This window comes from Arachis stenosperma, chromosome 6 (genome assembly GCF_014773155.1).
Source record: "Arachis stenosperma cultivar V10309 chromosome 6, arast.V10309.gnm1.PFL2, whole genome shotgun sequence".
NCBI lineage: Eukaryota > Viridiplantae > Streptophyta > Magnoliopsida > Fabales > Fabaceae > Arachis > Arachis stenosperma.
The window spans coordinates 138,440,419-138,463,437 of NC_080382.1; the positions used below are offsets into that span (position 1 = coordinate 138,440,419).

At 32.3% G+C, this 23,019-nt stretch overlaps 3 protein-coding genes across 5 annotated transcripts; 2 read left to right on the top strand and 1 right to left on the bottom strand.

Moving 5' to 3' along the window:
• Positions 1 to 4,695: 4,695 nt before the first annotated feature.
• On the bottom strand, positions 4,696 to 7,671 carry LOC130935370 (pentatricopeptide repeat-containing protein At5g11310, mitochondrial-like). Its single transcript, XM_057865079.1, has 3 exons — positions 6,949 to 7,671; positions 5,401 to 6,783; positions 4,696 to 5,178 (listed from the first exon to the last, which is right to left on the bottom strand). Exons 1-2 carry the CDS (start codon positions 7,559 to 7,561, stop codon positions 5,537 to 5,539), a joined length of 1,860 nt encoding a protein of 619 aa, XP_057721062.1. The 5' UTR covers positions 7,562 to 7,671; the 3' UTR covers positions 4,696 to 5,178; positions 5,401 to 5,536.
• Positions 7,672 to 7,678: 7 nt separating this feature from the next.
• On the top strand, positions 7,679 to 17,178 carry LOC130935371 (uncharacterized). 3 transcript variants are annotated; one of them, XM_057865081.1, is made up of 8 exons: positions 7,679 to 7,697; positions 12,294 to 12,453; positions 12,534 to 12,656; positions 13,154 to 13,359; positions 14,432 to 14,575; positions 14,879 to 15,096; positions 15,931 to 16,189; positions 16,908 to 17,178. In XM_057865081.1, the coding sequence occupies exons 2-8, from the start codon at positions 12,378 to 12,380 to the stop codon at positions 17,034 to 17,036; spliced, it is 1,155 nt and encodes a 384-aa protein (XP_057721064.1). In that variant the 5' UTR covers positions 7,679 to 7,697; positions 12,294 to 12,377; the 3' UTR covers positions 17,037 to 17,178. The 3 variants fall into 3 exon arrangements, with proteins under 3 accessions (XP_057721064.1, XP_057721063.1, XP_057721065.1); XM_057865080.1 differs by lacking the exon at positions 7,679 to 7,697 and adding an exon at positions 8,991 to 9,227; XM_057865082.1 differs by lacking the exons at positions 7,679 to 7,697; positions 12,294 to 12,453 and adding an exon at positions 9,071 to 9,227.
• LOC130935372 (protein WHAT'S THIS FACTOR 9, mitochondrial) lies at positions 9,005 to 12,331 on the top strand. The gene is made up of 2 exons (XM_057865083.1): positions 9,005 to 9,227; positions 10,124 to 12,331. The coding sequence occupies exon 2, from the start codon at positions 10,143 to 10,145 to the stop codon at positions 11,265 to 11,267; it is 1,125 nt and encodes a 374-aa protein (XP_057721066.1). The 5' UTR covers positions 9,005 to 9,227; positions 10,124 to 10,142; the 3' UTR covers positions 11,268 to 12,331.
• Positions 17,179 to 23,019: the final 5,841 nt, after the last annotated feature.

A 23,019-nucleotide genomic window follows, 5' to 3' on the forward strand; every position in this document is an offset into this window, starting at 1 on the left:
CGCTTTCTCTCTGTTTTCTCTTGTAAACTAAATATGACTTCTTTTTCTATCCATTTTTCATTTTTTAGTTTCATCTTTCTTTATGCTTCCTTATTCTCTCCAACTAAATAATGGCGTTAAAAGTAGGGGAAAAAAAAATCTCCTAGTAGTTCATTTATGGAGGATTTTTTTTCAAGATATTCTTCGTTTATGGAGGAACTAAAATATTTTTACTAATATTCCTAATTCCTAATATATATAATAAGCTTCAAACATTAATGTTATGCATGGGGAAAAGAATTTCATATAATTACGATTCATATTTGGGTTAGGAGTGAGTTTTTTGCCATATTATGTAGATTTTGTTTAACTTAAAATTGTAGGTTTAAAGAAGTTATTTATGAGACAAATTACATTGATGTGTATTGTGTTATTGTTTAAAGTTTTTTGTGTATTTATCTTGATCTTACCGTCGAAATCTAAGAACTGTGAAACATGTCATGAGTTGTAAATTTTGCTCTAATTCAACAAACTGAGAATACGGCGGCGAATTACATGGCAAAAACTGCGGTGCGTTGCAATTTTTTTTTTGGTTTACCCAAACGGTATCCCCCATCCCGATAGGTTAAGGACTAATCTATCGCGGATCTAAACTCCATTTAAGGGTCTGCCACTGGCCAATGGATTACTGCATGCATAAGGCGGGGTTCGAATTCCCGATATTTACTTAAGTGGACGAGTGAGCTGACCACTCGATTAACCCAAGTTGGTTGCAATATTTTTTATACGAGTGGTTGTTGCTCCACCAGGATTTGATTGAGAGAGAATGTATCCCTTTCTTTTTAGTTTTTTTTTTGTGTTTCTTTTTTTTTTGGTGAACATGTTTCTTTTATCCTTAGTCACAAGAAAAATATTTGGGTTATAATCGGCCCAATTTAAATTTGACCAAGTAGTCCATCCTCAGATTGGGCCACTACTTTACAAATTGGCTTAACATTGGCAAGTCCATATTTTCTGGCCTCATTTATACAGGTCGAAAGACTAGAATATGAGACCTATTATCTATATTTTATTTAATTTGGGAAACAAGTTAGATATTTTTTTCACTACTTTAATTATTACCTAACTACTTTTAATATGGAGTTAATATGGATATAATTGTGCAACTTTTTACTCCGTAAAAAAAAATTAAATAACTACCTATAATCATTTAAAGTCATCTCTAAAGAATGATTCAATCTCATTATCCACTCTATAAATACTTTAATATTCAAGTATTTTTTTTTTAATTCAACTCACAGTTAATCTACTAAAATTTTTATTAACTTAAATATTAGAATCTCTTATAGATTTAGATAAAAACATCGACAGCACTTATAAAGTATTTAAATCTTACTTTCAGACCCAGAACTACTATTCAGATAACACAATTGTTACTTAATAGAAGAATACTTTTGCGGCAAAACATTATATATGTATGTGTGTGAGGGAGAGAATGTCAAAGTCTCAAATTATAGTTTTAAAAGTTTAGTAAATAACTTACCTATGAACCAATGATGGAAGGTAAATTGTTTTCTACCCCAAATTTTATTTGAGAAATGTGTTAGCTTCAATGGAAGTTAAATGTTGAGTAAATTATCATTTGGGCCTTGAAAAATTCATGCTTTGAGTCTTGACCCTCTCAACATTATCTTAATCTAACAAAACATACCAAATATGAAGAGATATGCTCTAACAAGGTATTTTAGAAATTATTAGATTATGATGTGGTATATTTTAAATATATTTAAAAAAAGATATTTTTATATTCTAAATTGATAATTTTATGACAACTAAATTCTGTTTATCATTTCTTTATATGCAATTGACAACTAAATTGATCATCTATTTATTTTTGGAATAATTTTTTATTTATTATTTTTTTTGGGGTTAAATTTGATAGTTTTAACTTAATCACCATCAAATATCGCTCAGTAAAATTTCAAGGAATTAACAAACTGTGTTTTGTGTTTATAATAGTGAGTAGCTGCTCATCGATGTTTTAAATGAGAAAAAAATTAAGAGGATTTAATCCTCTATTTACAGCACAATATTATAATTGTTATTATTATTTCATGTTGACAATACGTGGGAAAAAAAAATCAAAACCGATAAATATGTAATTGGGTCGTATTGACTTGGGTTTGTTATTTGCTAGAATCAGAATAACTCAAATTCTCTTACATTTATCTCAAGTTATTAGCGGTTGTGTTTCATCAAAATTTTTGTGATAATTTATCTTTTGGGTTAGTTTATTATTAACCTAATACTATTAGGTTTGGACCTAGTCATGGGTCATGGCCTAATAATTCTAAAAGAATTTCTGCATTATAATAAAAAAATTATTACTCTTATTTTCGTTCAGCTTTGGATTAAATCTTAAATCTTTTAAAAAAAAATACAACTCTAAAAAGATAAAAAATACTCAAATATAAAGGTATAAACTGCAGACAAATAATGTAAATATATTTTGGTAGATATATTATCCTTATAAAATCTTTATTAAAAAAATTTAACCTACATTTCAAATATATATATATGAATAAACGTTATCCTAAAATACACATAACCAAATTAAATTTTCTTTAAATATATTTTTGATATTCATTTCAAATAAAAAAGTATATTAATATATTTTAGATATAAATTTTTTTGATGATTTTACTATTATTTTAATTGTTAGCTCTCATTATTAGTCTTCAATATGATTTATTCAATTTATTTACTGATTTAACATTTCATATCTTTTTAATATTTATTTTTATTACGGTTGTTTTTTCTCCCTCAATCAATTATATATTATCATCATAACTAATGATTCTTTGCGTGATATTTTTCAGTTTTAATATTACAAAATTTTTATAAGATTACATTTATTTATATTTCATTCTCATTGTTTATATATATATATATATATTATATTTTTTAAGAATATCTTCAAATAAGAAAAGTTGAATCAAATACTAAAAAATTAAATATAACACTTATTTTTTAAACCATACAAAGTTCTTCTATATATACCTACTATACCATAATAATTGTTCAATACATTCTTATTATTTTTTTTACTATTTTATTCTACATATTTTTCTTACTTGAATATTGAATATTGTTCATCATGTCTGATCAAGAGAAGAAATACAAGTGTGACCAATGTGATAAAAAATTTTCAACTTCAAAAAATTTGCGTGTCCATAAGAGCAAGTCTCACAATCCAATTACTTATAATCCAAGTAATTGTAGTATATGCAACAAATACTTTGACATTTCACCCTTGCTACAAGTTCATATGAAAGAAGAACATGCTTATTATACATTCTTGTGAATGTTAAGGTATTTGAAATAAGTCCATGAGTTATGTTAAATTTATAATAAAATCAATATTTATGGTATTTTATTTATTACTTTACTAAGAATTTTCTTTAAGAATTGAATTTGGAAATTCTTATCCTATTAATTAGGGTTTTAGGGTTATAGTTTATCTTATATGAGTCCTTGTTATGTACGTACGTACATGTCTTTTTTTATTTATTTATTAAGTTTGTATAATTATATTTGAGTAATAAAAAAATTAGAGTTTAAGGTCTAATTTTTATAAGCATTTTTTAATTCTTGTTAATATATGCTGAATATAAATTTTTACGGATAATGTCTTTAATTTTATTTATCGTGATATGGCCATTCTTTGTAATTATTTTTATTAACAATGCAAAATATTAATTAAAAATTTATGAATTTAATAGTATACGTTTATCAAGTGTAAGGCTTATATATTGATTCACACTGTTAAATAATTATACAAATATATGTTTATAAAAATGTTAAGTATATATAAAAAAAAATTAATCAGTAACTAATATATATTTGTATATATATATATATATATATATATATTTATTTATTTATTTTACATATTTAATATATATTTTATACAAATTATTAATTTTTAATATACATATAACAATTATAATTTTAATAATCTAACTATTAAATTATGTTATATATTTTTTTAATTAAATACAAAAAATAATATCAACAAAACAGTGTCGAATTCTCCCACCAAGATCAACTACACTAATTAAATATTCCAAATATTATTTTAAAACATCAATAGATATATAATTTAATAAACTAAAATTATTTATATTTTTAAAACGTATATATATATATATTACAATTTTGCGTATCTGCGGGTTAACTTATTACAAACAAAGGGATTGAGCTATAAAAATAGTTCTTTTGACACATTCTTTTAATAATAATAGCTTAGCCTTAGAAAGAAAAATAAATAAACTAACAAAATATTTTCAAAAGTTTAGTTGCTGAGAAAATTAATTTCAAAAGATGAAAACGACAAAAAACACTCTTGGAAAAAAAATGTGACAAAATGACCAAATGTGAAATATATACGTGCATGTTTGGGTGCCATTATTTTGTTAAAAAAAGATCTTTTTTCAATGAAAAAAGATCTTTTTTAATTTTTTAACGTGTTTGGCAAATTTCTAGTAGTAAAAGTAAAAGCACTAGTAAAATAAAAAAAAGATCTTTTTTGAGAAGCTGTAATTTACATCTTTTTTTAAAAGATCTTTTTTCCTTAAAAAAAAGATGTTTTTCATGTAATAAATAAACAAAAAAGTACTTTTATATTGTTATACCCAAAACATAATTGATAAATAAAAAGACCTTTTTACATGAGATATCCAAACATAAAATTACTTTTACTTCTCTATAAGATCTTTTAAAAAAAGATAACTCAAAAAAAGATCTTTTCTTAAAAGCTCACCCAAACAAGCCCTACATCTATGTTAGCAGAAACAACTAGATAGCAAACATCAGTGCTTAGAGCGGCAACTGCGAAGTTGACATGATCTTAAAACTTTCCACTTGTTTCCATTTCTTTTTCCTTCGGGATTATTTTTGTCTCCCGTCTAAATTTTTGCATTTTTGGGTGATTTCCTATTGACAACTTTTAGTGTTGGGATGACAAAATGGTCTAACTTTCTTCATCGAAGCACCCTGCCTAAGATTGAATATTCCCACCATTCAGAACAAAATCATTGAAGACATTATCCTCTTTGGGTTAGTTTTTGTCACCATTTTGTTCTTCTTTATTGATATTCCTGCAATTCACTTGCTCCATATATTCTGCAGCCATGCGCTCTGCATCAGAACACCAAGAGTTTACACATAATTATATGAATTTGGTTCTCATTTTAAAAATGAACAAGACAAGTATCTTCACCATTTATTGTTTCTCATTTTAATTTCATTTTTCTAGAGCAATCGAATGAAAGGTAAAAATGCAAAGATGACAAGGTCACATTAGAATATCCAAATCCTAATTATATAGACATTTCTAAATCAGTTTGCTTAACCACTTACTGCTGACTAATGCAGAGCAGATATTTTTCGTTTTGTTCTGGATATGTCGCAATTATGTAATGTGGTTCGGTGCTCAGATGCGAACTGATTCTCATTCGCACAGTCAGTTTGGTTTTGCTCCCGGTTGATGACGAGGTCAAATCACAGAAGATGTTCGTTTGGCACTTATCTTTCTCTCAATATCCTCTATCAAACCGTTCGCACTTGAGACATCATTTTCAAAAGAACATTTATACTTTTCGAGTTCTCGAGGGTCGTTACAGTTTTTCAACATATCAGAAAATGCCTGGGCCTTCTGAATTATAGAATTCCTTCTTGCACGCGCATCATTGTTGTCTTCGCTGTAAGTATTTGGCAAGCTGGTAGAATGGGGAATGGAAGACATCAAATTGCAAAGCTTTTGTGCCACTTCAGTCATACCCTGTTTCTTTAACTCCGCATTCAGTCTCTGGAAAGTAAGGTACTGAGGAACTATACCCCTTCGTATCATGTCCTCGAATTCAGCAAAAGCCTCTTCCAACCTACGCATTTTGCATAGCAAATGAACTAACATGGTACTTGTAGCCAAGTCCATGTCCAATCCTTTATGTCTCATTTCCTTGCTAACTCGAACTGCCAAGTCTAACCTTTCCTCTTCACATAACATCTTCACCAAAAGATGGTATGTTAGCCGATCAGGCGTATAACCGGATTGGATGATCTTGGTATACAAGTTCATCCCTTCCTCAATCTTCCCGCATCTTGAGAAGTATCTAAAGAAGTAATTATAGGTGGTGGAGCTTGGAAGGAAACCCCTACTTATCATCATTTTAAGAATCTTACTAGCACCTACAAGATCTCCTGCCTTACAAAACCCCTTCACCAGAGAATTATATGTCGATTCGGTAGGGCCAATTTCTAAAACATGAAATCGTTCCATCATCCCCAAGGCCTCTTTAAATCTCCCAGCTTCTGCCAATGCATCAATTATCGGATTATACACTATTGCATTTGGTGCAATTCCTTCTTTGATCATGTCACCAACAATCTCCAGTGCCTTTTCAACTCGACGCATCCGACAATACCCTTCGATAAGGGTACCATATGTCACAACAGTTGGTCTTACATTCTCCTTCTTCATCTCCTCCCAAAGTCTCTCACCGTGTTTGAGTTTCCTTGACCGAAACCATCCATTTAACATTATGTTATAAGCCCGAATGGAAGGAACCCAACCCTGGTTCATCTTCTTTCTTAGACATAAATACTCGTAAGCTGCCCTAACAGACCCTTCTTTGCAAAGTGAATCCAACAATATCTCAAATAAACTCGATTCCGACTCAGAATCTATAATTGAATTGTGCTTTCTTGCAAACTCAAATGTACGAATCGCAGGTTGCACCATACCTGAAAATTTTCATTCTTTTAAGTTAAAATTAAACCATTTCTCTATACTTTCCTAAGAGTTAAAATTCTCACTCGCAAACTATAAACATCATTATCTTATTCTTTCATAGATTCAGATTGAAACGTACGAAAACATAAACGGAAAATATTCGGGTTTTTTTTAACCTGCACGTGCATAGCGTCGAATCATGATACCGAAGGTGGCAACGGAAACCAAAGCTTCTCCCTCGTCGTTTCCATCATCGATGTGATGAAGAATCAGCGTCCAAGCGGAGTCAAACTCCCTGGACTTAGCGAGAGCGTTGACCACAGCGTCGAACAGCTTCGAATTAGGTCTGAACCCGGGTTGCTTCTCGGCCCACAGGAACAGCGAGTGAAGCAGCTTGGGCGACGAACCGAAACGGTCAAACACGGCGAGCAGTAGCTCTGAACCCGGTTCAATCCCGGAGCGGTCCAGTTCCGCATGGAGGAGCGATCCGGGAGAGATTGAAGAGTCGGCGAATATATCGGCAATTGCGGAGAAATCGCGCGGCGAGAAATTGGAGAGGGGTTGGGGTTCGGAGGATTGGGGTTTGGGATTGGGATTGGGAGGGGGTTGAGGGGTTGGGAGCGTTGGCCATTTAATGAGGGGGTTTCCGCGAAGGGAGAGCCAGGAAGAAGAGAAGCGGTGGCGGTGATGAAGAAGGGAGAATGAGAATGAGAATGTAGGAGTGGGTTTTTGTTTGAGTGTGGAAAGTAAGAGAGATAGTGAGTGACGAAGGGGGTTGTGGAAGAGCATTTGGTTTGGAATGTTGGGAGCGGCCGGAAAGGAATTGAAACAGGGGAAGAGGGAAAGTGGCAAATGGAGCTGGCGGACGAGTGACGGAGGCGGGTGAAATGAAATTCTCAAAGGAAGGAACGGTTTCTTTTCTTCTGTAAGTTTTTGTATTACATTATATTTACTTATTTAGTGTAAAAGTGTATAAAATTAAATTAAAATTTATTTATTATGTTGAGATCATAAAATAATTTTTTTTATTAAAAATCTAAAAAATTAAATTTTTAATGTATTTATTTTTAATATTTTATATTTATTAAATAAAAATATTTAAAATTTTTTATTAGTAGTAAGTTTATTATGTATTTTTAGAATTTATCTAGAAGGTTAGATTATTCAAGAATTATTTTTTTTTTGTTTTAAAACAACTAAAAATAAATAATTTGAATTTTTTTGAGAATTTTAATTTTAATTTTTATTTTATTTGTAAATCACATTAAAAAAGTTTAATTTTCAAATTCATTCTCACACTCTTTAAATTTAAATTCTATTATATTGATATATTATAGTTATTTTAAATAATAGAATTGAATTTTAAATAAAAATAATTTTTTTTTAAAAAATAATTTTTTTTAATATTAAATAATTTTCAAACAAACACTCAAAATATATGTTAGTTAAACTCATTAAATTTTAAATATTTGATCTTGACTTGACATTAGATTAATTTTTGAGATGATACTTGTATTTTAATTTAGCCTACAAAATTTTAATTTATTCAATTTAATTTTCAGTTTAGTATTTGTAATTTATATTAATTTTTGGTTTTATTTTTATTACAAAATTGTTAATTGTATGCTGAAATTTACCGACAATTAGTCCTCTAAATTTTTTAACGATTATTTAATGTAAGAGTTGATATTTAAATTAATTCTAAAAGATAATATATTTTTTAAAATCGACTCCAAATTTTTTTTTCAATTAAATTAGTTTGTTAAAGATTAAAATTTAATTATATTTGTCATTGAACTCACATTTTTTATCAATAATAAATGATATAAAATATTAATTAATAAGATACATGACTTTTTAAATGTGTAATTAAACGCCAACTAAATATGTTTATAAAAATCTATCAATTTAATCGCTAAATTATATTAAGAATATAACTTTTGTAATTAAAAAAATAATTAAATTAATAAATTTCTTAAACATATTTAGTTAATGTTTAATTAAATGTCAAATATTATATATAATTAAATTTCAATTTTTGATGTACTAATTCGATTAAAAAAAAATTTAAGAATAAATTTTAAAAGTTGTCTTATCTTTCAATGTTTGATTAAAAAAATGTTACGCATACCAGATTAGTAAATTATGAAGAAAATCACCTCTGTGCCACAATCCATTCTCGATTCACTTACCAGTCCTCCAAATCCCTAATCTTCCTCTCCAAACCGCAGCCCACTTCTTTGTCCTGAATCACTCCCATCTCTTCACTGAGGCTGCTTCTATGTCTTCTCTCTCCACCGTCGCTGCAGCTATGTAATGTCTCTCCAGCGAGGCTGCAACCTGTGAACTCATCGCCGATCTGATCCCCTCCGGTATTATGCGCCTCTCTCCGTCGCTGTTGTGCTCTCTGCTTACCCAGTCTTGGTCGCTTCCTCTGTACTCTCTCTCGCCGCCGGTCAGATCTCTTCGCCGATCTCCTCTCTTCTAGTTTGAACTTTTCATTCTTGCTTGGTGATCAATGTTTGGTTGTTGAGGAAGCTTAGAAAAATAGAAATATGGAATGTTTGCATTTGTTGTGACGTGTGAACTTTGAAGTTGATCTCTGTCTTCTTTGCATTTGTAAAATATAAGTGACTAATTGACTTTGGCCTTGAGTTACATTTTGGCAATTCATGTGATTTCAGTTCACACTGCAATTACTGTCCTATGCCGTTGTGCCAGTGATATTGCCTAAGGCAGTCCACAATTGGAAGCATTCTATATGAAGTCTGGACCCTTTTTTTTTTTTGAAATCTGTACTTTGGAATTATTGCATTGTGTATTTTTGGTGAACAGAGTAAGGAAAGTATATCGTCTCTGTTTGCTGCATTGGGAAGGTGATGTTGTGGTGTTGCTAACTGTGATACTAAATATTTTATTGTGTAACCTACTTGTAATAGAATCCGTCCTAGATTCAAATGTTTCAACTACACATATGACCCTTACGGCTTGACCTGGTCCACTCCCTTCACCCGTTGCAATTTTCCTTTAATTTGAGAATTCTTCTGTAGGTTATGTTTACACAATTTGAGTAGATTAGGGTATCACAAGACTTACACGTTGTTGCTTTAACTGAACATAGTTGACAAAAACAATTAAGCGTTATTCCAGTGGGTGGTGCGAGTTACATGGATTAGGCAATGCTATAGCATTCTATTAAAATAGAACATAGTTGAATGGCACAAAAGTTTGTGCTGGACGTTTTGTTCTTTGGTCAACTTTATATTGTGTTAAAGTTTTTGAGTTTAGCTGTGTAAGTTTTGAAGTCTATTGAAGAATTGGACCCTGGTGACAGAGTGTTTTACTTTACAGGGTAGTGAGCTGGTCATTCATGGCTCTCCCCTCCAAACTTCCTCGTCAGTTCATCCTCGTTAGGACTTTTGTGAATGCAAAGGTCAAATGGGTTCGTGACTTGTATCTTGATAATGCAATCCTTAAAGAGAAAGATCTTAAACAGGTCGTTTCCTTCAAGAATGAAATAGTTTCATCTACTTCCAAATCCCTCTCCTTATACAATGCTTCTCTGTTGAAAGATCCCCTTAACCTTTCCATGACAACCACCAAATTTATAGACAAGTATCATTGTATTTTCATGCAATTCCAACCAGATCGTGGCTTCCCTCCACATGTTAAGCTCACACCTCATGCTTTATGCCTACACAAAGAAGAAATGGATATCCACAATTGTCCCATTAACCGTGTAGACATTGTTCATAGGATTGCAAGGCTTCTGATGCTTGCTGGTATGGGAAAATTGCCACTTTATGTAATTGATAAGCTAAAATGGGATCTGGGTCTTCCTCATGATTATGTTAAGACTCTTTTGGCCGATTACCCTGATTATTTTGATGTTTGTAGCATTGAAGATCCATCATCCGGAAAAGAAATGCTTGCTTTAGAGCTTGTTTCTTGGAGAAAAGAGCTCTCTGTCTCTGACTTGGAGAAGAGGGCAATGAGCTTGGACTATTGTGGAGACAAAAGAAGACATGATATTTCATTTCCCATGTTTTATCCAAAAGGTTTTGATCTTGAAAAGAGAGTGAAGAGTTGGGTTGAGAATTGGCAAAAATTACCTTATATTTCCCCATATGAAGATGCATTTCATCTTGATCTAAGTAGTGACCTGGCAGAGAAGTGGATAGTGGCAATTTTGCATGAGTTGCTCTGTCTTCTAGTGTCAAAGAAGACAGAGCGAGGGAACTTACTTTGTTATGGAGAGTGTTTGGGGTTGGACTCAAGATTTAAGAAGGCTTTGGTTCATCACCCTGGCATATTTTACATTTCCAATAAGATTAGGACTCAGACAGTTGTGCTTAGGGAAGCTTATAGAAAGGATGTCTTGATTAGGAAGCATCCATTAATGGCTATGAGATTTAGGTACATTCACCTCATGACTAAGACTCAGAAACATCATAGACAAGTTGAGTTGAAGGATAATTCACAGATTGAAGCTTAGCTATTGAATCTAAAGTAGTCATTGATTGCAATTTGCAAATTTGCACTTCACTTGGCCGTGATTGTAGCAGGAAAGTTAAATGTAGTTGGTGTAAGGATTGGCTGCTTTTGTATCCTATGATTATTGCAATTAAGTTTCTTGGCAATTTAAGGCCTTCCTTTCAACACCCCATCAAGTACGAATATAAAAGATGTGTTCCTATGAAAGATGTTGCTTTCAACTCTGAGTTCAGTTGTATAAACTTTATGTTCTTAATATTTATACATTTTTCTAAATATGTAAATCTTGCAATTTTGCATTAGTTGACACTAATTCTACACTAGTCACAAACTTGTAATGAAGAGTAAGTTGGGTAGGGTATCAAATGCTCATGGAACATATGGTAACTTTCTTTGCAGTTTCAGGTTGGTTTTAAATTTCAACCATTCAAAATGCCTTGTTAAGATTTGTTCTTTTGAAAGACATTGATTTCCAGTTCAGGATCAACTTGCATGGATTTGACTTCTATAATATTTATGCAACTTTAGTTGACACTAATACTACAATAAACAAGTGTTACTTTGAACACCCCATCAAATGTTTGGAACTTAGGAGACCTGATTTTAAGTTTCTTTGCAATTTCAGTGTTGCTACCAACACCCAATCAAATGTTCAATAATAATTTCTTGTTCTTTTTGGTTATCACGTGTAGACAGCGTAGTCATTTTAAACTAGCAAAAGGCTTTTGCTATTCTGGTGGAGCTAACTGAAGTAATTCACTTGTTATTTGCCCATGATATTTTTCAAAATTTGTTAAATCACACATTTTTCATATGCATTTTTCTTTCAGCGAAACCCTTCCTTGGACTCCCACATACCAGGACCCTTATAGCACCAAACTGCCCTCTATTATTTTTCTCTTTTATTTGGGTGGTTGAACTGCATGCCTTTTTAATGAAAAAAATTGATTTACTTCTTTTTCCCCTCCATCTACATTTTGTTTTCGTGTCAAGCGTGATCCTGAATTCTTTTTTATCATTTATGCAGCTGAGACGCAAGTGGTTGCGGGACCTATCTTAGTTTCTTCCTTGTTTCTGTTTCCATTAAAATTGTATTCTACATCTATCGGGCATGAAAAGGATGAGGGGATGGCACCGTTTTCTTTTTGGTCTTCCTCTAATTTTATTGCTTACTCATCTATTTTCTGGTGGGTAATACCTTCTTTCCTTTTTATTAGTCTTTCTGCTTTCAAGTGTGCTTTATAAGTAAACTTCATGCTTTTTTCAGTGAAGGAGTTACAGCAGAGTTCACAAACGATGGAACCTCCCGAGAAACTTAATAAAAAATTTGATCATCTGGTTCTTGGTCCTGCGGCTGGACAAGGCTTATCTAATCGATTGCAATGCCAAGGTATCTACGTTTATTTATCTCATTTCCTTGTATGCTTTGATTCAAAAACATGTAACTCCATATATGTCTGTCTTGGAACTTATATTATCTAGAATAGGGCTACTTGTAAAATCTACTTGTGAATTGGGTATTGAAATGCAAAATTGTATGTATATTTCACATGGTACTTGGATTTTAGACCATTGGCCAAATGATTTTTTTTAAATAGCAGTTTATCAGGTAGTAGCCAATTTGTAATTATATTGTTTTGGATAGATTCATGTCTGTCATGAAATCTCTCCCCAAGGTTGACTTTTCCATCAGAGACAAATGAATCACTTTTACGGTTTAATGATATATGTAATGATATCTGGATAATTACAATTTTCTTTTGCTGATTTTTTTATGTTTACAAGTCAAGATTATATTCACTACTTTCATATCATTTATTAACTTGGTTACATTACTTCAGATGTTCATAATTCTTATGTTGTCTTTTACATGTTAACAATTTACAGGAACAAAGGCTCTTAACAGAACACATGGTTCTAACGGAAGATCAGCTTTGGAGGATAGTGTTGCATTTGTCACTGTTTTTACAATTTATAATTCCTCAGTCAATACTGCAGATGATAAAGCAATAAAAACAGTAGTTGGCAGTGCTTCATATAATAAGGTTGAGAGGTCATTGGCCGTGCTGAATGCCTTCATTAACTTCATTAAGGTAATTATTGAATAAAACTTTACTTCACTGTATCAAAAGAAATTTATTGTTTTTGCTTATTGTGGCCTGTACATTGTCTGTTACCTAACAGATTGATGAAGTCCTTCATCTTTTTCTATAATTTTATACTTTTGGAGTTCATTAAATGGAACTAATACTAGGAGTGAGCTTGGAAGATGAATCATAATGTAACTTTGTAGCTTGAAAGATTAAATAGTGCCTAGACAATCCTATAATTCTTTGATCTAGCCTTTCTGACTTTTTATGTCTGATTTGTTCTAACCATCAAGCAAAAGTCATGCTATGTTGCATACTTTTTTCTTCGATCTACTTATATCAAAGGTTGATCAAAATATTTGCCTAGGGGTGGCAAAGTGGGACGACCTGCTCCATAAACGGGGCGGACCGCCAACAAAAATGGGTTCAAAATGCTAATCCGCCTCGCTTTATGGCGGATTGGCGGACTAGCCCCCTTGTCTCTTTTTTTTTTTTTTTGAAAAATAAAATTCATTAAAATTAACCAAAAAATAATAATTAAAAAATCAGATACAAAAAAAAAAGTCAAATTATAATATAATTTTTTTTAATTTTTAACTTCAATAAAATTGTTCAAAATAATATTTGTCAATAGAATCTTCTTTATTTTAAAAAATAAGTCACATAATTTGAGCATATATACGAAATTGTAAAATAAAATAAATAAAGTTAATAACTAAAAGAAGAATGAAAACAAAAAATGAAAAAAAAAGTGTTTAAAAATTCTATAATTATTAATTTCATAATAGTAATCACTCTTTTATTTAATAAAAAAAGAAAAATAAAATCTTCGGCCCGGCGGACCGGCGGCCAATTTGGCGGTGTGGGTTTGGCGGGCTCCAAATCCTAGTCCGACCTGCCTTTTTAGCGGGTTTAGCGTATCAACCCGACAGGTTTGGCCCGTTTTGCCACCCTATTATTTGGGCATCTAACTTATTGAAGTGTATTGTTATTGTCATTTTCCTTTAAGCATATATTGCGATACAACTATATTAGGAATAATTTCTTCGACGTTTGGTATGGATGACATCTGCAGGTGGCAATGCCCCGGAGCAATGTGATTATTCTCACCGATCCGAAGTCTGACTTCTCAGTACAGAGAAGCCAAGTTACCCTTTATCCTATACAAGGTGAATATTCACGAGACAAATTGATGCTCCAAAGGATCAGGTCTTATATTGTAAGATCACGTTGCTGTATAGAAAATATTTTGAATAAAACTAGTTGATCATCTGTATGAGTTTATTTTGAACATTTCTCCTTATGTGTCTTTGTAATCTTATTAAAATTATTACTTCATAAATTTGCCAGTGACTGCAATCTCATGCACGAAAATAGACCAATGGTTCTGTTATCTTTGTCATTCTTTCTGTTTGATATTTCAATTATATAGTCACATCATACTGTTCTTTTGTCATTTAACATAATAAGAATTTATGATGTAGGTCTTAAGGGTAAGATATTGTCTTTTCCTTCTTTACAGGCCTTTTTGGATTCACGGCATAAGATGCTTTCTCAGAGGCCAGGGAATATCACTCACTACATATTCACCGATTCTGATATGGCAGTGGTTGATGATTTAGGGCAGATTTTTCATGACCATCCGAATTTTGACTTGGCTCTAACGTTTAGGAACAACAAGGGACAACCGATAAATTCAGGATTCATTGCAGTCAGGGGTACTCCTGATGCAATTTTAAGGTAAACAAATTGGACTGTGTGATTTTCATTTAACTACATTTACTTCATATATAACCTCCATGCTTTATTCCACATAACGGGGTTGCTTGTATGGATCAAATGATACCCTTTTAGTTCTTTTATTAAAAATCAAATATTTAATAAATCATGACCAATCTTGTCTCTATAGTTTCACTTTAATCGCAAAAATAAAGAATTTCCAGTAGATCGTTTGTCTGTTGAACTCACAATACATGTCCTGTAACACATCTCTTGGTAGTTTCAGGTTTCCTCAAACATGAAAAACACTGGTATTGTTTTTGTTTCGGACATGGTTTCCATAAACTGTTGGTGTAATTAGGTTCACACTATATAAATCATATGGCGCCTCTTGTTTATGATGATTTATTTTCTCTTTGACTACATTAGACTTGTTAAGGAGAAACTCCTATAAAAGCTTAAGCGGTTAGATGAACGTTTAAAGATCTGACTCAATTCTGCTAAAACATTTGTTCGGAGATTGCTTATGAATGATTCCTATGAAGAATTAATCAAACTTAAACTCTACCATTTATGCTAGCATTCCGCCGTTTTCATTAATGCTACCAAAGTCATTTTAAAAGATGGAAAATAGTGAGGACTGAGGAGTTTTGATATTACATGTAAAAGTTTATACCAGCAAATACTTTTGATATGCTTCTTTCCCCCCTTGCAAGTTAATTAATAGTACCATCAATTTCATGATCTTCTATTTTCTCATTGATTTGCTGATCATTTTTCTTCCATTTGCATGTTTGAAAATCAGTAGCTCTTCCATTTTCCTAATTCCTCCCTCTAATTTCATAATATATGAAGGGCAAAGCTTTTTCTACAAGATGTTTTGAGAGTTTACCGCATGGAATACATGAAAGCTTCACGGATGCTTGGAGATCAGTTGGCGCTTGCTTCGGTTGTGAAGTCCAAACCTCAATTTGATGCCAACAGGTTTTCCAAAACTGTTGCTTTCACCGAAGACATTCGCGGTACTAAGGTATTGTTCTTACCGTGTGCCATGTACAATTGGACTCCGCCAGAGGGTGCTGGACAGTTTCGTGGCATGCCATTGGACGTCAAGGTATGTTTCAGACTTAAATGTGCTTTGTATATTTCGAGTTCGAAACAACTTATAATCAATGTTTCTTGAGACGGCCATTGAAAAGAGTCAAGCACCACTTTGAGCCCCAAAAGATTAAAATGCCATTATTTTAGAGACTCGGAAAGATGTTATGTTCTCATGTGTTATCAGAATGGTTAATATAGTAATGACTTACTTCTTAGAAGATCAATATAATGACAAATTAGTCCTTAAAATGTCTTTTCATTAATACTTTAAAAAAAAAAATAACAAGTCTTTTGGGGGTTGATTTGTAGATCCTTTAAGGATCAAGCTGGTGGTTCAACCCCGCCCCCCTCTCTTTTTTTCCCAGAATAAATCACCATTTTAATCCTTGTATGATTCGGTATCCTTAAAAATTGATAATTATCACTAGGTACGCAAAAGATTATGTTAACAGTTAAATTAGCCCTCAGAATTTTAGTTTGCTAACAAATCGGTTCTCCCTTTGGTCGATTTGTCAAGTTAAACCGATCTTTCGAGTTTCGAGTACCATGAGAGAGTAGTGAACTAATATTTTGAGAGTCAAAATGGTAATTTACTGGGGAAAAGAAAAGATATTTTTTATCTACCATTTCGGTGATGTATCTGAATGCACTTCATTTGGTGTTTTAGAAAAATATCTACATTGTCTTGTGAGGTTTTAACCCTATTTTGTCCCTGTGTTTATGATTCGCAGGTTGTTCATTTTAAAGGATCAAGAAAACGATTAATGCTCGAGTCTTGGAATTTTTATTCCTCTTCTCTTGATATCCCAGATATGTTGTGCCTCATTTTAGCAAGCGGAAGAACAAAATACGATTTTTGAAAAGTGTTTACTTGTAAAATGTTCTTGGGAATGCAAATATCCAAATTGAAATATATTTTTGTTCATATAAATCAGACGATTTGTTATGAATCATGTCAGATTGTCAGTATTCAATCCATTTATATTTCTATCACTTTTCATCAACTTATTTAGAGTAATTTTTATATCTGTATCTGCTCTTAACTATCGTATTATCATTTCATTTGATTTATCTTCTTGATGTTGTCCTAATCTTTTTCAATATGGTCAAATAACCTAAGGTGAGATTTTACTATCTTTCTAATAATAGACATCACTTTAACATTCTTTTTTATATCCACTAGATATTTTTAGGAAAAACAACTATTTGTATTCATAAATTTTGCGACGCAAACAAGGAAACTAATGTTATACCCATGAAAAATAGGTTCTGTGTGATAAAAAAGCATTTAAATTCTAATTTTTTGTTGACTTGTGAGTAATTTGAAAATGTTATTTAAAAGTCATCAAAATGTTAGGTTTTCATATTTTTTATTACACGAAATCTAATTTTTTGTTGACTTGTGAGTATAATATTAGTTTTTTGTTTAATGGATATTTTTGTCGGCGTTTGTAAAGTTTATAGGTAGAAATAGTAATTTTTTTTATTTTTATCTCTTCAAATTGAAGCATTTTCATTTACTCCCACTAAATTTATGTTTTTATGTTCATTTTCATACCTAATATTTTGTCCCATTGATCCAATAGTAGAGTGAAAAAATTTAACCTTGATTTTTAAAAGTAGTCATCTTTAAAAGTAGTTATTGACACTATTTTTTTTCCTAACATTACTTACTATTAAATGAGTATTTCTTTTTTTTTTTTGTTGGTGACTTTTAAAAGTTGTTTGGTGATTAAATGAGTATTTGTTTAGTTATATTAAAATACCACTTCCTTTTATTTTAGAGAAAATTTTACTTTTTTTTAAAGAAATACTAAAATGATACTTTTGTTTTTTTCTCTCTATTTACAAAATGTATATTTTTTTCTCTTATAATTTGTAAAAATCTCTTCTTTAATTCATTTGAAATTTTTTGTATTAACTATTGTCAATTTTATCTATTTTTAAAAAAAAATAAATTATTTTTTTTACAAAAATACCCTTTATAAAAAATTTAACTTTTTGCAATTAAATTTTGTTTATCAAAATATCCTTCAAAACAAATTATTTTTCTAGTGGCTAAATTATACTTTTACGAAAATATTCTTCAAAATATTTTTTAATAATTAAATTATTTTTTACTAAGATACCCTTCAATAATTTTTTAGTTACTAAATTATAATTTTACCAAAATTTTTTTAACAACAATTTTTTTTTTGCATGTTTTATTGTTAATATCATGATATCAATGCATATTATTAAACATGGTTTTACAAGTTTGGTTTTGTATTTTTTTTATTTTTCTATTAGTCTCATAGAAAGATTTTTTTAATTTAATGTAAAAATAATATGCATTGACATCATAATTTAATCACTATGAAAATAATATTGAAGGTTATTTTAATAAAAAATAATTTAATCTTTACAAAATATTTTAAAGGATATTTTAATAAAAATATAATTTAATCACAAGAAAAATAATTTATTAAAAGATATTTTGATATACAAAATTTAATCACAAAAAATAAAATTTTTATTAAAGGATTTTTGTAAAATATAATTTTTTTTTAAAAAAATTAATAAAGTTGACATTAGTTAACACAGAATTTTAAATAAGTTAAAGAGGAGATTTTTTTTTAAAAAAATTATAAAAAAATATGTGTTTTATAAATAGAAAGGAACAGAATATCATTTTAGCATCTTTTAGGGGAGGGAGTTAAGATTTTTTCTTTATTTTATGATACATACTAATAATAGTAGTTGTGGTAGTTTGTTTATTATTTTTCACGGTATCTCTCTCAACAAGCCAAAGGATAATTCGTTTTATTGCAAACCAATTAGATACTGCATATATAAAATGAAATTTAAACTCTGGATACTTGATTAAGTAGACAATAGTGAACTAATCATTCAATCAACAACTTGGTTAATACTTAATAGATTACGTTATTATTAGACATTAAGTTGAAAATGGATATAAAGTTTTATTTTAAAAAAGAAGAAGATATGAGCCCATCTACCAAAAACCCGATACAAATCAATATAGTTGGCCCTTTCTTTGCCAAGGTAGTACGCCCGTGGTGAGTTTCAGTGTCATTTGTTAACAAACAAAATTTTACTTGAGATGATAGGAACAATAATTAATTAAACCAAAGCACCACAAGTTTATGCGAAAGTAAAAAAGGTCATGCAGACCGTCGATTTCAAAACGACATCCATTGAGGAAGCTGATCAACTTCATCGGAGCAAGAAAAAGCTCAGGAATGACAAAGGGGGATACAGAGGAGAGACCCCTAGAGTAGTGAGAGAGGAGGACTGAATGGTTGACAAAACAAGGTTCACTTGAGCTAACGGAGATCTCGTAATGAGGGGTAGCGCTGAGCCAGAGTCTGATTCAGAGGAATCAAGCGACGGGGATGACTCCTCAGAAGAAGACTCAGATGCGGAGAACCCATAGGATCTTATGGAGGTGCTTGAAATGAGCCAAGTTCAAAGGAAAGCTCGTAGGAGAAAAAGACGTGAAGAAAAAGCTATCCAGCCATCTTACTAAGAGACTGAAAAATGGAATGTAAGCTGAGAAGGCTGGAGCAATACTGGAAACATGCACTCATAGTCAAATTCCTGGGAAAAAGTGTCTCATATGCAGTGCTAAGGAGAAGGCTGGATACCATGTGGGCTAAGACAAGCTGCATGGACCTAATTGACGTAGGTAACTATTATTTTGTTGTCAGACTCTACAATGCAGAGGATTACTCGCACATCATGGAGGGAGGCTCGTGGTTGCTATTAGATCACTATCTGACAAGCAGATACCGGACTCCAGATTTCAACCCCTTTGGGATGGAAATTAACAAGATTGCAGCCTGGATACGAATACCTGACCTCCCCATTGAATACTACGATGAGAAATTCCTTGGATTGTAGGGGATCAGATAGGAAAGACGCTTAAGGTAGATATGAATATAGCAAATTAGTGTAGGGACAAGTTTGTGAGGTTATGTGTAGAGCTTGATTTGAACAAATCCCTAAACGCCAGATACTTAGTAAATGTATGCAGCTATTACATTGAGTATGAGGGGCTCCACATAATATCTTTTGCATGTGAAAGATTGGGCCATGCAAACGAAAGTTGGACAAAGAAGAGGCAAGAAGTGCACCAAAAAGAGACCACCCGCCGTCAACAGGTGCTAGTGGGGGAGGGATGCAAACATTGGCGGAACGTATTCTAAAGGAAGGAAGTGGAAAAGACAAGGATAAAAGCATCATGTCAGATAGTCAGGCCTTTAGAAAATGGATGATTGTCCTGAAACACAGAAAAGGACAAGGAGACAAATGGCTACCAAGGACAATAGTGGAAGGAAGAATAAGGGGGACAAGGTTGAAAGAGAGATAGTGGGGGATGAATCTCAGTACGATGTACTGGCAAATCATGATAATGATGAGCTTATTAGTCGGAATCATCACGCCAGCGATAGACAAATATAGGAGCCTAAAAGCTTTCCTTACAAGCATCCAAATGAAAAAAGCAAGAGCAAATGAACTAGGACAAAACCCATACTCCATTCAGATGGCCGATAACGTCATAACTCATACCCCAAAAGGAACATTTTTACTCATAAAAGAACACTCTTTGAATATCTTTTCGCCAATAACAAGACAATCAACAAGCCCAATTCAGATAAGACAGTCCTTCATACAGCTAGCCCAATTGCTAGACCAATGAAAATTATGGTAGATAATAACCCAAAAGAAACCTTGTTGGAAGAAATATCAATGAATCAATTGGACATAGCAATGGACCCTGAACCACTTAACCCAGGGGGCCCAACTTCTCAGGGTCAGATTTGGATGAAATTATGGCATAAGGAACGGAGGCGGTCATAGCCTAGGAAAATGACGAGGCCTACATGGCCCAGGTTCATGAGGAAGCCCACATTGCCCAGATGGCCTAGATCTGTTTCAGCACCCTAATAGCTGAGTTCCTGGACTTTCTTGATAGGAATTCTATTACTCTTTTTGGTTATGATAATTCTATCCTAAAATTCGAGAGGGGCTGTGAGCCCAAAAGTCACTAAGGCTCTAAAGGAATAGTATAGTCAATATAAGCCTGACATAGTAGTAATTCAAGAAACCTATTACAGAGGACAAGTAGCTCAGAACTCTATCAAAAATATAGGATTCTCTTTCAATATTACTATAGATGCTAATGGATTCTCGGGAGGTATTTGGCTCCTTTAGAACAACACGAATATGAGAATTCAAGATATTATTAGGCACAGCCAAGCTCTTCACGTCCTAGTTTATGATGGAATTGAGAAATGGTGCCTCACAATAATATATGCACATCCACAGGAGAGTAAGAGAAGAGAGAGCTGCCAGTTTATTTGAAATGTGGCCAAAAATATTACTTTCCCGTAGGTGGTATGTGGGGACTTCAACAACATTGCGGAAGCCGGTGAGAAAAAAGGAGGGGAAGTCCTTGATTTGGCTCAGATTCGCAGATTTAGAGACTAAATAGAAGAATGTAACTTTATAGGTTTGGGTTTTGTTGGAACTAGATTCACCTGAAGGGGGCCGAGATGGCAGAATGAAGATCGCATCTTTAAAAGGCTCGATAGGGCAATTTATAATCAGAGTTGAAGACTTCTCTTTCATGATGTTGTGGTGGAAACCCTTTCCCGTAATAAACCTGACCACTATCCCATTATGATCAAATGCAGGGCAACCAACCAAAACCCAAATCCAAGATGTTTAAGTTTGAGTTTATGTGGATGCAACATGTGATTTTAATTATTTTCTATCGCAGAATTTGTTAGCAAATCTTCTTTTAAATCTCTCTACTAGCTCTTTTGGGAAAAAGATAAAGGAGTGGAACAGAACACCTTCGGGCACCTTTTCAAGCATAAGAGAACACTTTTAAATAGGTTGAAAGGAATATAACAATCTCCAAGATATGGTTGGAGTGACTACCTAGACAATCTAGAGGAGGAGCTAAGTGAGAAACTTGAAAAAATTCTAGACAAAGAGCAAATATTTTGGCTTTAAAAATCTAGAGAAAATTGGATAGTTCAAGGGGATCAGAATACCTGCTACTACCATACTAAGATGATTATTAGAAGAAGGCACAACAGAATTATGAAATTTAAAGGAGAAGATGGGAGCTAGATCGGGGATTTAGATGTACTGAAGTCTCAAGTCTGTAATTATTTTATCAACGTGTTTAGAGAAACAGAAGTAAATAAGTGTTGTGTGAGAAATGCTAGCAACTTCTACCCGGAGATAGAACATGAAGATATCTTAAGACTGGAAGCTCCTGTGACCAGCGACGAAGTGGGGAGAGTTATATTCTCGATGAGCTCACTTAAAGCTCCAGGGGATGATGGATTCCCAGCTGGCTTCTATAAGATGAATTGGGAATTTGTGGGTGAGAGTTTGATCAGGTTTGTAAAGGAGGTGTGGGGATGTCCAGATCAAGTTAGTGCGGTCAATAATACCTTAATTACCCTTATTCCAAAACTTGATAATTCGGAATTTATATCCCAATTTCTCCCTATTGCCTTGTGTAATGTTACTTATAAGGTGATTGGTGCACGAAATTGTGATCATCAATGGTGCCATCAACATGGTACGCTCAATTGCAATCTCAACTCTTTATCACAACTTCGCACAACTAACCAGCAAGTGCACTGGGTCGTCCAAGTAATAAACCTTACACGAGTAAGGGTCGATCCCACGGAGATTGTTGGTATGAAGCAAGCTATGGTCACCTTGTAAATCTCAGTCAGGCAGATTCAAATGGTTATGGATGATTTATGAATAAAGCATAAAATAAAGATAGAGATACTTATGTAATTCATTTGTGAG